General features: G+C 48.6%; 1 protein-coding gene across 10 annotated transcripts in view; it reads left to right on the forward strand.

Annotated features, from left to right (window-relative positions):
* Nucleotides 1–12,616, forward strand: part of FMNL2 (formin like 2) — a 96,705-nt gene that overhangs the window by 65,357 nt on the left and 18,732 nt on the right. For all 10 annotated transcript variants that reach the window (XM_015869099.3, XM_015869098.3, XM_015869101.3 and 7 more), the window contains exons 9-11: nucleotides 821–914; nucleotides 9,123–9,197; nucleotides 12,374–12,484. In XM_015869099.3, the coding sequence (XP_015724585.2) occupies nucleotides 821–914; nucleotides 9,123–9,197; nucleotides 12,374–12,484 (280 nt within the window). The remainder of the gene's footprint in view (nucleotides 1–820; nucleotides 915–9,122; nucleotides 9,198–12,373; nucleotides 12,485–12,616) is intronic.

Raw genomic sequence — 12,616 nt, forward strand, 5'->3', positions numbered from 1 at the left:
CAAAAGGTATTTCTTTTTCTGCAACATCTGGTTTAATGCTCAAGCATGAGACTAATTTCATGTGTGTCTGCATGGTTTCAGTATCTGCTCCCAGCTCATCTGGCTGTAAGATCCCATTGGTGCTTTTGCCTTATGTGAACTGTGTAAGAGAGAACTGGGGATCATTTCTGTCAGATCTACACTGAGTGTTGCATGCTTTTCTTTCAGCAGTCAGTTGTATCCTCCCCTCCCTGATATGCTGTGTTAGTTGCCAGTCAGCACCCAGATTTCAGATACTGGAGGTTGAGGTGTGTCAAGGCACCCTGTGTTCACTTCAGCGAACCATGTCTTGCATTTTTTGTGGCTGTGAATAAACCAACTTGTCATAGAGAATAACTGAGATGAGCGTCAGGGGAGTGCAGATAGAACTAAAAGCCCTGGCCAAAGAGAGGCTGAGGCATGAGCTGCTCCTAGCAGCGACACATTGCCCCATGTGCTTCCACCTGTGGGATTGTGCAGGAGAGCTCACACCGTGCCAGCTGCCAGGCTGATGCAGACACCATTGGTTTGCTTGGATTTCCTCAAGTATAATTTGTGATATAAATTAGTGCATCTTTTGGGAAGTGTTAAAATGGGGGAGAGTTGCACGATCCTGGGAGGCTCAAACTACCCTGGATCAGATATTGCTCAGCATTGTGTCCTGCAGGTTTGCTTGTCTCAAGAGGCTGAACCACTGGATATGCAAAGTGCTTCTCCTGGTGCCTGCACAGCACTTTGCAAACAGGTAGAAGGTATTCCCCACCCTCTTGTCACTGACTGCTGTGGCTTGCTTTCTTTGCAGGACAAAGGCCCTTGTCCTAGAGCTCCTGGCTGCTGTTTGTCTCGTCAGAGGAGGGCATGAAATCATTTTGTCTGCATTTGATAACTTCAAGGAGGTACGTATTCTGCTTTGTCAGAATTTCATGTGTGTGTCCGTAGTTCTCCTAGCTCTTGGATAGAGCTTTCACATTCAGCTCCATTTCTTAGACTAAGAGTTTTCCATAAGCTGCAGATTTTCCATGTGTCCATGACATTGTTTTCTGCACTGTTGTGTTCTAGAGCTGGAATCTCAGCAGGGTGAATCCTGTCTGTGAATTGCTGCCTTTACCTTTGGCCAGTTGAGCTGTGTCCCTGAGGGGGAAAAGTAATGGAGGTTTGGAGAGCGTTACTGCAGGTCTAACTCTGGATGTTTTTGTATGTTCTTAGGTGAAATAACTGGAATTGCTGTGTAGATCCACCGTTTTCAGGGCCGCTTACACAAGCCTTTGAGATGCAAAATTCCTGGTTTTGTTATCAGTAATAATTACTATTTGTAAGGAAATACAAAAACCAAGTTTCTGTACCCCTGACTGCTGAAATTAACACAAGCATTTTGGTGTGTTCAGCTGGTGCTAAACCGTCCTTTGTGTCTGCGTACATCCAAGGGTGTCATGTTTGCGCACAGTGGCTGATGGCACTTGAGAAGGTTGTGTTCAGAACTGCTGGTGTGGGAATGGAGCCCAAGCAAGCTGCGGTTCCAGTAGTTGTGGATATTGGGTATAGGTGTGGATTTATTATCAAAGGGAAAATGAATCTAGTCTTACCAGCTCAAAAATGGTTAAGCTTGACGAGTCCAGGCTGGACTGTGTATGAACATGCTGCTTATTTCCTTATTTCCATGTATTTCCTTATTGCTGCTGCTGCCATGGGTGGTTGGTGCAGATGACCAACAAGCCCAGTTATTTCTTTTTTCTTTTTTTCCTTCTTTGTATGCTTTGGGAATTGTTTCTGGTGGAGAGACACTGGTCTCTGTTTTATATCTGCTATGTTTGCCCAGCACACATCCCCACTGTAGCTGTGGTGCGGGGGGGATTGGCAGCACATGGAGCCGGAGCAGAGGGTGTGCTGGGGTGCTACCTCAGCTTGGTGGGACCTGCCCAGCAGGGAGGGTGAAAATAAGGCATTCAGTGTCCAATGGAATAGGGTCTGTGGGGCTGGAGCTTGGAGTTTTGGTTTGTTCTCCTGGAGCAGGAGAAGCGGCTGTGCAAGGAGGGGAATTCCTCCTTTGCAGTTTACCCAATTGCTCTGCGTATTCTCACTGTGTACTGTTGTTTTCCAGTTTCCTCCTTGGCAACTTTCAGTAATAGTTTCAAGCATGTCTTTAGCCCATTCCCATGGCACTGTGGGATGTGGTCACTGGGCACAGTGGGGTGGGATGGCAGTTGGTCTTGGTGATCCTAGAGGTCTTTTCCAGCCTTTGTGATTCAGTATTCAGAATATTAAGGACCTCTGAGCAGCCTAAGCTGGAGGTTGTGTTTGCTGCTTCCCATAAGCCTGTGTTGTGCTGTGCTTCCTTCATCCCAGCCACTGGGATTGTCAGACAGGATCTCTGCCACCCTATCTCCTCGCAATGAAGTAACTTCAAAGGAAGCAAAGCTCCTGTCTCATGCTCACCCTGCAATAAAGTCAAGAGGAAAACAGGATACTTCAGACCAAATTCGACTCTCATTTGCATCAGGGCAAACATCAAATATTTCATTAGGCTTTGAGCTTTGCAGTGATGTAAATGAGAACAGAATTTGGTTCTCAGGGTTTGACTGAGCTGGGAAACCACAGCTGATCTGAGTCTTGTTGAGGACTCGTTTTGAAAATGGCTTTTCCTTTGAAAATGATTTGACGGGCCAGGTTTTTTCTGTCTGGGGTCAGGATGTTCACATGGGTGGTTTTTCTTAAGGTGTCTCTTGAAAGGCATTCACTTATTTGAACTGAAATCCTCAGCTCTGCTGTGCAGGCTGTGTGCCCTCACAGGGGCTCAGCTCTGCGCGCTGCCCAGCGCTCTCCTTCAGCAAATAATTGGGGTAATGTTGGAAGGGTCCCTTCTGGAAATGGAAGCACGTGGATACCTTGGAGCCACCAGGAGCGTGTGACAGCCTGGGAGCTCGAGGGGGGATTTGGTACAGAAGATCTCAATGGGGAAAAATACAGAACTGTTGTAAGTAACGGGAAGCCAGGTGGGAAAGAGTAGTTTGGGGCAGAGTAAGAGGTGGGAGCTGGGTGATGCTTGGCTGAATGCTGCTGCTTTTGTGGCAATGGTGAGGAGTTCTGTGTTGCATATAACCCAACACAGTGGCTGGTCCTGTGCCCTGCTGTGTCTGTGAGCTCCTGGCCCTGTGCATGTGCTGCCTGCAGCCCCTCCTCCCAGCACTGCAGCATAACTCTGTCTGCACGGCTGTGGCAGTTTGAGCTGCACAAACTCTTCAGCCCTGACACCACCCCTGCATTTACCCACTTGCAACTGAGCTTCCTTAGCAATGTTTCTGGGTCCTTTGTGCTTGTTTCCATGGATCTGTGAGAACTGGCTACACCGTTTTATCCGAGTTGCCTGGGATTTGTGTCAGAGGATGAGCAAATGCACTGCAGCAGAATGCCTGGGGGAAATGAGGAGAGTTGGCCTCAGGGATGGCTTTGCAGGGGCTGTGGGTCACAGAGAAGATGCTGAGAGCCTGAGCCCCTTTTAAATTGAAGTGGGCCGAGTGCACTGTTGGAAAACAAGATGTATCTTCCTAGTGCTTATTCAGAGGAGTTAACTCATTTGAACAGCGTGAGTGCACGTGTGGTCATACTGAGAATACAGCTGCTGTCTCTTACTGCTGGCTTTGCTTTGCTGTTATATCATTAATAGGTCACCTCATTGCCTCTATGCCCACTAAGCCGTGTCCCTAAGAAGAACAGGAGAGTAACCAGGCTGCAGTTCCCATGTCATGGTTTTGCAGTGAGGGGCAGGTGCCCATCTCCCATTCAGACAGCACTTCCACACCAGGGGCTATGGCTGGGGCAGCCTGTATCCTGCCAGGCCTCCATCCAGGGGGTGTGAAGTGAGTGTGGGAATGCAGCACTTCATGCAGGGATCCATGAGGGTTTATCCAGCCTTTCTGACTCTCTGATGCTACGATCTACATATATCCGTGTATATGTCAGTGGATGTATGTGCTCACCTCTGACTATTGGGTTAGCTTTAAGGGCCTTGTGCTTACAGAGGAGTCAGGGTATGAAAACTGCTAAGAGCATCCAGAAATAGAACAAAAAATTCTCATTAAATGGAACTTACATTCTCAGGCTCGATGAGCCTTAAAAGCTGTTTTCCTATGAATTGTGGCCTTCCTTCCAAATCATTGTCAGCATTTCTAATCAGCTGTCTTATTTATATGCTTTATAACTCGTTGACTAAAGGCGCAGTACCCAATAAATGAATGACTGCTGTTCATTTACCAAGATAACTGTGTTTGGGAAGGTGAGAGTGTGCTTGTGTGTGTGCTTCTCCTTGTGGGAAATAATTTTAGTGCATCAAAATAGAGCGGAGGTGCTTTTCCTGAGATGAGTTGTATTTCTCATGAGAACCCCTCATTTTGCTGCAAGACAAGAGGAAATGCCAAAAAGACTCTTGGAATTCAGATAATCCAGAAGGCTTTAGGGCAGCTCATCCTTTGGTGGTTATCCAACATCTGGACTCTGCCCTGTGCTCTGTGGAGGAGAATCAGCGTCGTTCCTTGGGGAGCAGTGGATCAGGAAGGAGCAGGCCCGGGGTGCCCTCTCATTTAACATCACTTTCATTGACTTGTGCAGTACCTGACAGGTGAGAACTCACACTGTCTGCTTATGGCTCTGACCGTGTGCATACCACGGCAGGTGGGGCTGAGTGGCTGTGCAGTGAGCTGGGGAGCTGAGGCATGGCATGGGACGGTGTTGTTTGCCTCCTCTGTAATCACTCCGGCCAAGTGAGACCATGTTGTTCAGCCCTAACTTCTGACAGTACCTAGTTCAGAGTCACATTTCCCTGTTAGAATAATGACTGACAGCAGTGAAAGCAGCAGTTCTGAATTATTCTTGTGGGCCATTGTAACAGCTCAGTGTGAGAAGAAACAGTTTGCAAGTGCTGGAAAATGTAAATACATTGGTTGTTTTTTCCCCCATGGCAGTATTTTGAGAGTGCCTTAACCCTGCTGGTAGAGGAGCACAAGGTATTTTAACCTAGTAAGCGTGAACAACTGTTTACTTAACCAGTAACTTAGGAGAAAATTGCTTTGTTGTTCTTCAGAAGTATCAGCAGCATCAGTCAAAACAAAGTGGCCTGTGAGCACTGCCTGCCTGCGAGGGGCTGCTGCCCACAGAGGGCTGTTGTGGGGCAGAGAAAGCCGGCATTGTGCTGCTGGGACAAAGCAGTGCAGGCAGGAGGAAAGGTTTACAAAGGCTCTGGGAATTTTGGGCTTGCATATCCATCAGGCTGTTCATAACGCTGTGTCCAGCATGGGCTGTGTGCTGCGCTGTATGGTCTTGCAGTGGGATGGGGCTGCTCTCAGAAGCTGGGGAAGGAGGAGGGAGCAGCTTGAAGTGACCCCAGGCAGCATGTGGATATGTGGCCAGTTCTATGACAGAAAATGTCTTGTACCACTAAGCCCTTGCTAAAGGTTATGTGTTTAAATGCTCCCTGGCTTGAAGTCCTTTGCTGTGTCACACCATTCTCACCTCAGGTGTAAATGCAGACAGAATGATTTCATTTTCTATATGGACTTGAGGCTGCCAGCTGGGTGAAGGGATGGAGTCCCTCCTCAGCATGCGTGGTGATGGGATGGGGCTGGGAGGAGTGGCTGACAAACCAGAGGGCCGTGCTGCCATTCATTGAGACCTGGATGGGTGGACAGGAACCTGATGAGGTTCATCAAGAGCCAGCGTGGGTCGTGCACCTAAGGAGGAAGAAGCACACACATCAGTATGGGTAGCAGGCTGAGCTGCTGGAAAGGAGCTGTGCAGAGGAGGACCTGGATGTCCTGGTGGCTGACAGGCTGATGGTGAGCCAGTGGTGTGATGACTGGGACACAGAAAGTTCCATACAAACATGAGGATAAACTTCTTCACTGTGAGGGTGGCACAGCTGCTCAGACTGGAGAGGAGTCTCCTTCTCCAGAGATATTTGCACCCACCTGGACACCGCATGCAGCTGCTGTAGGGAACTCCTGTGGGTTGGGCTGGGGGCTCTGGACGTCCCTTCCAGCCCCCACAGCTCTGGGATTCTCTGCTATGCCCTCCAGCAGAGCAGAGGTGCTTTGTGCCCTTAGGCAGCATTAGGTGCAGTCAAGACAGGAGGATGAGGTGCTCCATCAGGCTGGGCTTTCACTTTCTGACGCCACACAGAAAGCGGTGCCGTGTTTTCAGAATAGCCCAGCTGCCTTTCTGGAGCTTTTTAGCAGTGGGACCATATGAGTGGGAGCATTGCGAGGGCTGCTGGGTTGAACTTTGCTGCTGGGTGGTCTTGGGGTGAACCTCCTGACCTGAAAGCATTGCCCGGTGGGTATGGGTATAATTGCCACTGCGTTTTTCATAACTGATCCTATTTGCTTCCTCATAGGATCGCGTTGTACCTCTGTAATGGATCTGCACGAGGCGTACCTCGTTAGTGCTCAGAGCCCTTCCCAGGACAGGACCCTTCGTGGGTGGTTTCCCATAAAGCCACATTGTTCTTCCAGAATGATGTGGGCTTGATGCAACCTAAAAGGATTTTTGTGCAACCTAAGTGGAGACAGAGGTTTTTTTATAGCTGTGGTAGCCTGTTTAATCTTTCTTCTTACATAGAATAATGCTAATAAAAGAAAGATCAGTCTTTCTTAGTCCCAGCCATGCTTTCAATGCAAATGACAGACCTTGGAAATGTATTCAAATAGAAATGGCAACATATGGTTTCATGCGGTGGGATTTGATTTCAGCGTTCGTCTTGGATTTGGGCCAAGCTTCAGGCTGGAGGCTTCATCTACAGTTTCACTCCCTTTAATCTTCCAGGATAAATTATATCATTTCATGAAAGTCAGCTCGCTGTCTCCTGAAGCGCACATGTTCCCAGCTCTGACTCATCTGATGATGGTGTGAGATAGCTGCCAGAAGCCACCGAAAGCTGCAGGTTGCTGCTGCTCCTCTTGTTGCTGTCAGCTGCCCCCAGGCACTGCTGCTGGAGCCCCGGGCTGGCAGTGGGCTGCTGGGCTTGGGGCTGCCACTTGCTCCGTCATTGAATTCCTCAGCCCTGAATGGCTCGGAGTTGTTCGTGTCGGCTCTTCTCACCCATGTGCAACTGTTCACATTAGATTTCCCAGAAATCTAGTCAGCTTTTCCTGTTGAGTGATCATGTGTGCCGTTGTTGGGTTCCTTCCATTGTACAGGAAGGACCTTTTTTTATGTCAGCTCCATTTTCTCTCAGTTGGGTACAAGAGAAGCACAGTTGTTTTGAGCTCAAACTTGAGACGAACCCTTCTGTTCTTCTCTTGTATCAGCTCTGATTGCTTTGTGGGGATAGGAGGGTGCAGGGAGCATAGGAAGGCCTTGCAGTTGGTTGGACTGAAGTGCCATCCCATGTGCTGTATCAGGAAGTAAATGGCCTGGCCACTAATGCAGGTCTGAGTGCAGCTGAACAGTCTATGGGGCAACTCAAGGACAGGGTTCTCTGGGTTCACTTGGAGCAGGGGCTGGATCAGGCCCAGGGTACACCTCCAAAGTCAAACTGCACTGCAGGAGCTGCTGCCTTTGATGCTTGCAGAGCGTGTGGGTTCCCCAGGCCCTGCCAGCTCCTGCTTTTCTCTTCAGCTTTTCCTGCTGGAAGCCTCCTTGCAGCCCTGAGCTCAGCACTTGGCCAACAAGGGCATTTTCTCACAAGGTGCATGCTTTGTAAAGTGTGCTTATTCTGCCTTCTGAGTTTCTAAGGTTTAGCTGGAAGCACTCTGCACTTCTAAATACCACGTCTGTGAGTGTCTGAGTGTACCCTGAGCACCCTGCATGCAGGTGGCTGTGGGTTGCTGGGCCTGCACAGGGCCCACAGGTTCAGGCTGTGGGTTGAGGCCATGAATATTGATGGTGTGTTATTGAGTGGTTCATAATAAGTGCTGTCACCCACCTCTGATGGAGATCCCCTGGTAGAATTCCCATTGCTGTCAGGTACTGACCATGTATAGCTAAATAATAACACAGTTAGGAAACTTGCATGGGAAGGAGAGTGTATACTGGAAATATAATTCATTCAGCCATAACAGACAGCAGAACATGTAGAGGGAGATCACCCAGCAACCCACTGCAGATGGAACAGTCATCTCCATTCAGCTTCCAATGAAATCTGTGCAAGAACTCCCCCCGAGCTCAGGGCCTTTGTCTCTGTGGAGATGCACACTGCAAGGCAGATGGAGTTGAAAAGAGAAATCTAATGGGGAGATGGCAATAATAATGCATATTTTGTACAGAGTTTGCTTTTGAGGAGTGAGTAGAAACCTGCATCGGGGGTTTGGTTGTGTGCTGCGGAAATCCTTGCTCTGGAGAGTTCAGCTTCTAAAGAAGTGTCTATGGCTGCCACCAGTCCTTCCTCCAGTCCTCCCTCACCTTTCATTGGGTAATTTCACAGGAATACTGGGTAGGAAAGGAAGTTCTGTGGAGTTTGCTCTTCACACAAAGGAGGGCAGCAGTGCCCTCTCACCCTCCCTTTGGCTTATCAGCTTATTTGGTGCTTTGTGATGTTGTTGTGAATGACTGCAGGTCATTCATCTACCAGGAAAACTAGGGCCACTCTGGGGAAGTAATGAGATTTAAGCAATATATGGAGACCTGCTTTATCTTAGATCTGATTTCTCCCTCAAGTTGGATGCGTTTCCTGCCACCAGGCCTGTATTACAGCTCTGTAATTCTGACCAGCTGATCGTTACACTGATGTACTTTGCTCCTCATTTAGCCTGTGATAACTTTCCTTTTTTCCTCTCTGTAATCTGGTCTTCTTCCTAATTACATTACATTACAGTGGCGAACCAGTTCTGAGGCATAAGGAGGCCGAGGCTTCCTGTGGCACAGCCTGCTGGAGCTGCTGTGCACGTTTGTGCCAGCACTGCTGTCACTACACTTGTAGGGGAAAGAAGGGTAGGCAGAGTCAGGGTATCATTGTTGACCTGTGGTGTCTCAGTTGCGTTTGTCACAAAGAAGAATACTTATAACAGAGAAAACCTGCCCGGAGAGGTACTGAGCAAGCATGAGGGCTGCTCTTAAATGTTCTTAATGCTCTCTCTTGCAAGCTGTACTTTAACAAACAGTTGGGGATTCTTTTGCAGGTGTGTGGAGAGAAACAGCGCTTTGAGAAGCTGATGGAGCACTTCCGAAATGAAGACAACAACATAGACTTCATGGTGAGCACTCCTTATCTGTGGACCTTGCCTTTGGTGTTGGCTCTGTGTGCTCCTACTGCCACGTGCAGCATTTGGATGTACATGGTTTATGGCTTCTGACCGTTGGCCTGAAATCATTGCAGTACCATTTTTTAACATTCCAAAGTGTGCAATATAACTGTCATGCTTTAGCTACAGTTTAATTCTCTCCAAGAAACGCTGAGTGCCATAGTGAGGTTAATGGGAAAGAAGCTTTTGGCTGTGTGTACTGTTTCTGTGTGGCAGAATAGCAGCATCTGCAGTATCAAGAAGCATATTCTGTACGTGTGCCAACATCCTCAAAATCACAGACAGGGAAGTGTGGGAGAGACTCATTGCAGCTGTCTGTCCTTATCTGGGGGTAAATATAGCAGTAGTTTTCACCACTTTGGTTCCTCATGGTGCATGTGCATGATTATTCACCAAATCCACTTCCCTAGAGCACAGCAGAAAACAGCAAGAGGGGAAGATCTTAGTGGCACCCACAGATGGAGATGCCAACTTGCACGTTACAGACATGTGAAGGACTGAGGGTCAGCACAGTGTTTATGTATTTGGTACCAGAAATACTTATGTGTCTGTGTCTTGAAGTCTGTGACGAGTGAGTGGTGCTGATTAGAACTTCATTTTTTAATTACAGAACAGATGCAGCTCAGGTACAGTCAGTGCAGCCTCCCTTGCACTGCTCATTATTGTGACATGATCCCATTTGGAGGTGAGAGAAGAGCAGGAGGGTTCCTCAACTGGTGGCATTCACTGCTCTGTTGTCTCTGTTAAGAGTGCACGACACTTCATACTGTTCAGTGCAGGCTTTTTGTTAATGTCTTTCTGCCAGCAGTTCGGTGTTAAACCAGCTGGTGTGGTGCCTCCTATGGGCCAAGAAGATGTGGGTGCCAGTGACTTGCAGGACCAGGCTTACACCCGTGAAAAGTGCAACAAAATGAAAAATGAAAAGAACAAAATAGGACGACCTTTTTAACTCCTAGTCCAAAAGGAAAGTTACAGAGATGTCTACAATGTTACTAAAGTTAGCAAGCTGCTCTCAGTAACTCTGTGATATGTTACATTGGTTTTGGTCCTTGTTATTGCAGTCCCAGTAAGGACGTGTTGCTAGTCACAGCACTGGCTAAGTATCCTCAGATGTACACTCAGTTAGCCTGCAATTTAACAGATGGATTTGTTTGTCCCCAGTGCCCGACTCAGTCATTTCTGCCATGCTGACAGGGAAGGTGTCTGTGAGCAGGAGAGCAGTGCAGCTTAGCGCAGGCCAGAAGCAAGTCAGTGGCAGCCCCCGAGTGCTCCTTGGGGTTGAGAAGGGGCTGTGAGGAGCCATGCAGGGGCTCCTGCTCACCCCTCCACCGTGCTGTGCTGCGGGGCTGTGCTGCTTGCCAAGGCAGTGCTAAGACAGCAGTCCTTCCTTTCTGCAGGATGGAGTCAAACAAGCCCCAGAGCCAAGTCTCCAGGATGTAATGTGAAAGCTCGAGTAATTCAAGTAGTTGCAAGGGCTGAACACAAACAGAGCTGTTCCTGCAGGAGCTGGCTTTCAGGCTGCCCTAGATGGAGAAGACGAGAGCTGTCTGTGAAGTTAGAGCTGAAAGGGGTTGCAGTTAATTGCATTGATCTGATGGGAGGAAAGAGAAACAAAAAGGCAGAAGTATTTTAGGGAAGGTTCCTGTTGTTGACATTGACATACTTCATTTTAAAAGCAACTTTCTTAGATTAATTTTCTTTGACTTGATAAATTCCTTAGTTGTATATGTAAGGATCTGAGAAAGGAAATGAGAGTTTGGCCCCAGTGCTGCAAGAGCCAAAGCAAGTATAACAAGAGCACTTTTGAAATACGGGAACTTGGCAGTGAGTGATTTGACAGGACAGCAGCGCTCAGCTGGCCAAGGCCAGCTCCAGCACCAGGAGGAACCAGAGCTCTCCAGGGGAACTGGAAGGAGTCTTCTGCTCCACACAGACTCAAAAGCTAACGGCATGAGCAGTGTGGTTTGTGTAAGAAGCAGGGCATGCTGAGGGACAGGAGTAAGACATCACAGAGCTTGTTGTGTCCATGTGGTCCCTGATGAACCCAAGCTGGCTCAGGCTGGGAGGAGCACTGTGGACATCCCAGCCAAATCTGCAGACAAAGGCTGCTGGACAGCAGACACCTCCCTATGAGTTTATGAGAAGTTGGTGTTACTTCTGTCTCTACATCTACAGTGGGTGGGTTCTGCCCTTCTCAGACCCACCAAGGACAAGGCAGACTTCTTCTTCTTGCAGACTGGAGGTGGTCACCAGGGGGCTGAAGGAGTACAGGGGATGTGCAGAGAAGGATTGGGCTGTGCCTTACATTCCTCAGCAGGGCAAACCTTTGTGAGGCTTCAGGCATGATTCCTGCCCTTCTGCAGGTACCTTGCCCTGCTGTCTGAGGGGCTCTGCCTCCCTTTGCTTGAGGACCTTGACTTGCCTGCACTGTGCTGGGGTGCAAACCACAGTTTAAAAAGCATGTTTTCTACAAATAACAAAGCACCAAAGTCTTTGCAAGCCTGAATCCAACACTGATGGAGTAGAGAGCTGCAGATAGTAAATGGCAAATAGCAAAATGCCATCCCTGGCAGTGCTGGCTGACCCAGGGAACCTGGTATCCCTTTGGGCTCCAAGGGCCTGATCCAGTGCTTGGGATTGGGAGCTTTTGGAGAGGTCCAGAGGAGGCCATGAGGAACTCCTTCCCTATGAAGACAGGCTGAAGGAGCTGGACTTATTTGGCCTGGAAAAGAGAAGGCTGTGGGGAGACTTCATTGCAGCCTTTCAGTATTGAAAGGGAGAGTTTATAAACATGAGAGAAATCAACTTTTTACACAGGCAGATGGTGACAGGGCAAGGGGGATTGGTTTTAAGTTTAAAAAAGGGAGTTTTAGGTTGGATGTCAGGGGGATGTTCTTTACTGAGAACATGGTGAGGTGTTGGCACAGGGTGCCCAGAGAGCTGATGGGTGCCCCATCCCTGGTGGTGTTTAAGGCCAGGTTGGATGGGGTCCTGGGCAATCTGATGTAGTGCATGAGCTATGAGGGGTTGGACCTTGATGATCCTTGAGATCCCTTCCAGCCCAGGCCATCCTTTGATTTGATGACTCAGGGCAGTGACATGCTGATGTGTGGTGGCTCCTCTTGCAGGTGGCTTGCATGCAGTTCATCAACATCGTTGTGCACTCGGTGGAGGACATGAACTTCCGGGTCCACCTGCAGTACGAATTTACAAAGCTGGGCCTGGATGAGTATTTGGATGTGAGTATGACCAGTTTCCTGCATGTGGCTTTTGGAAATGATTGTTTTTCATGTATGATCTCAGCTAATGCTAAAATGCAGAGTGTATTCCTGAATGGTGGAGGTGGCCGAACTCCCACTGCTCTCCCTCCC

Source organism: Coturnix japonica, chromosome 7, assembly GCF_054131305.1.
Source record: "Coturnix japonica strain WE chromosome 7, WE-NBRP24, whole genome shotgun sequence".
Lineage (NCBI taxonomy): Eukaryota > Metazoa > Chordata > Aves > Galliformes > Phasianidae > Coturnix > Coturnix japonica.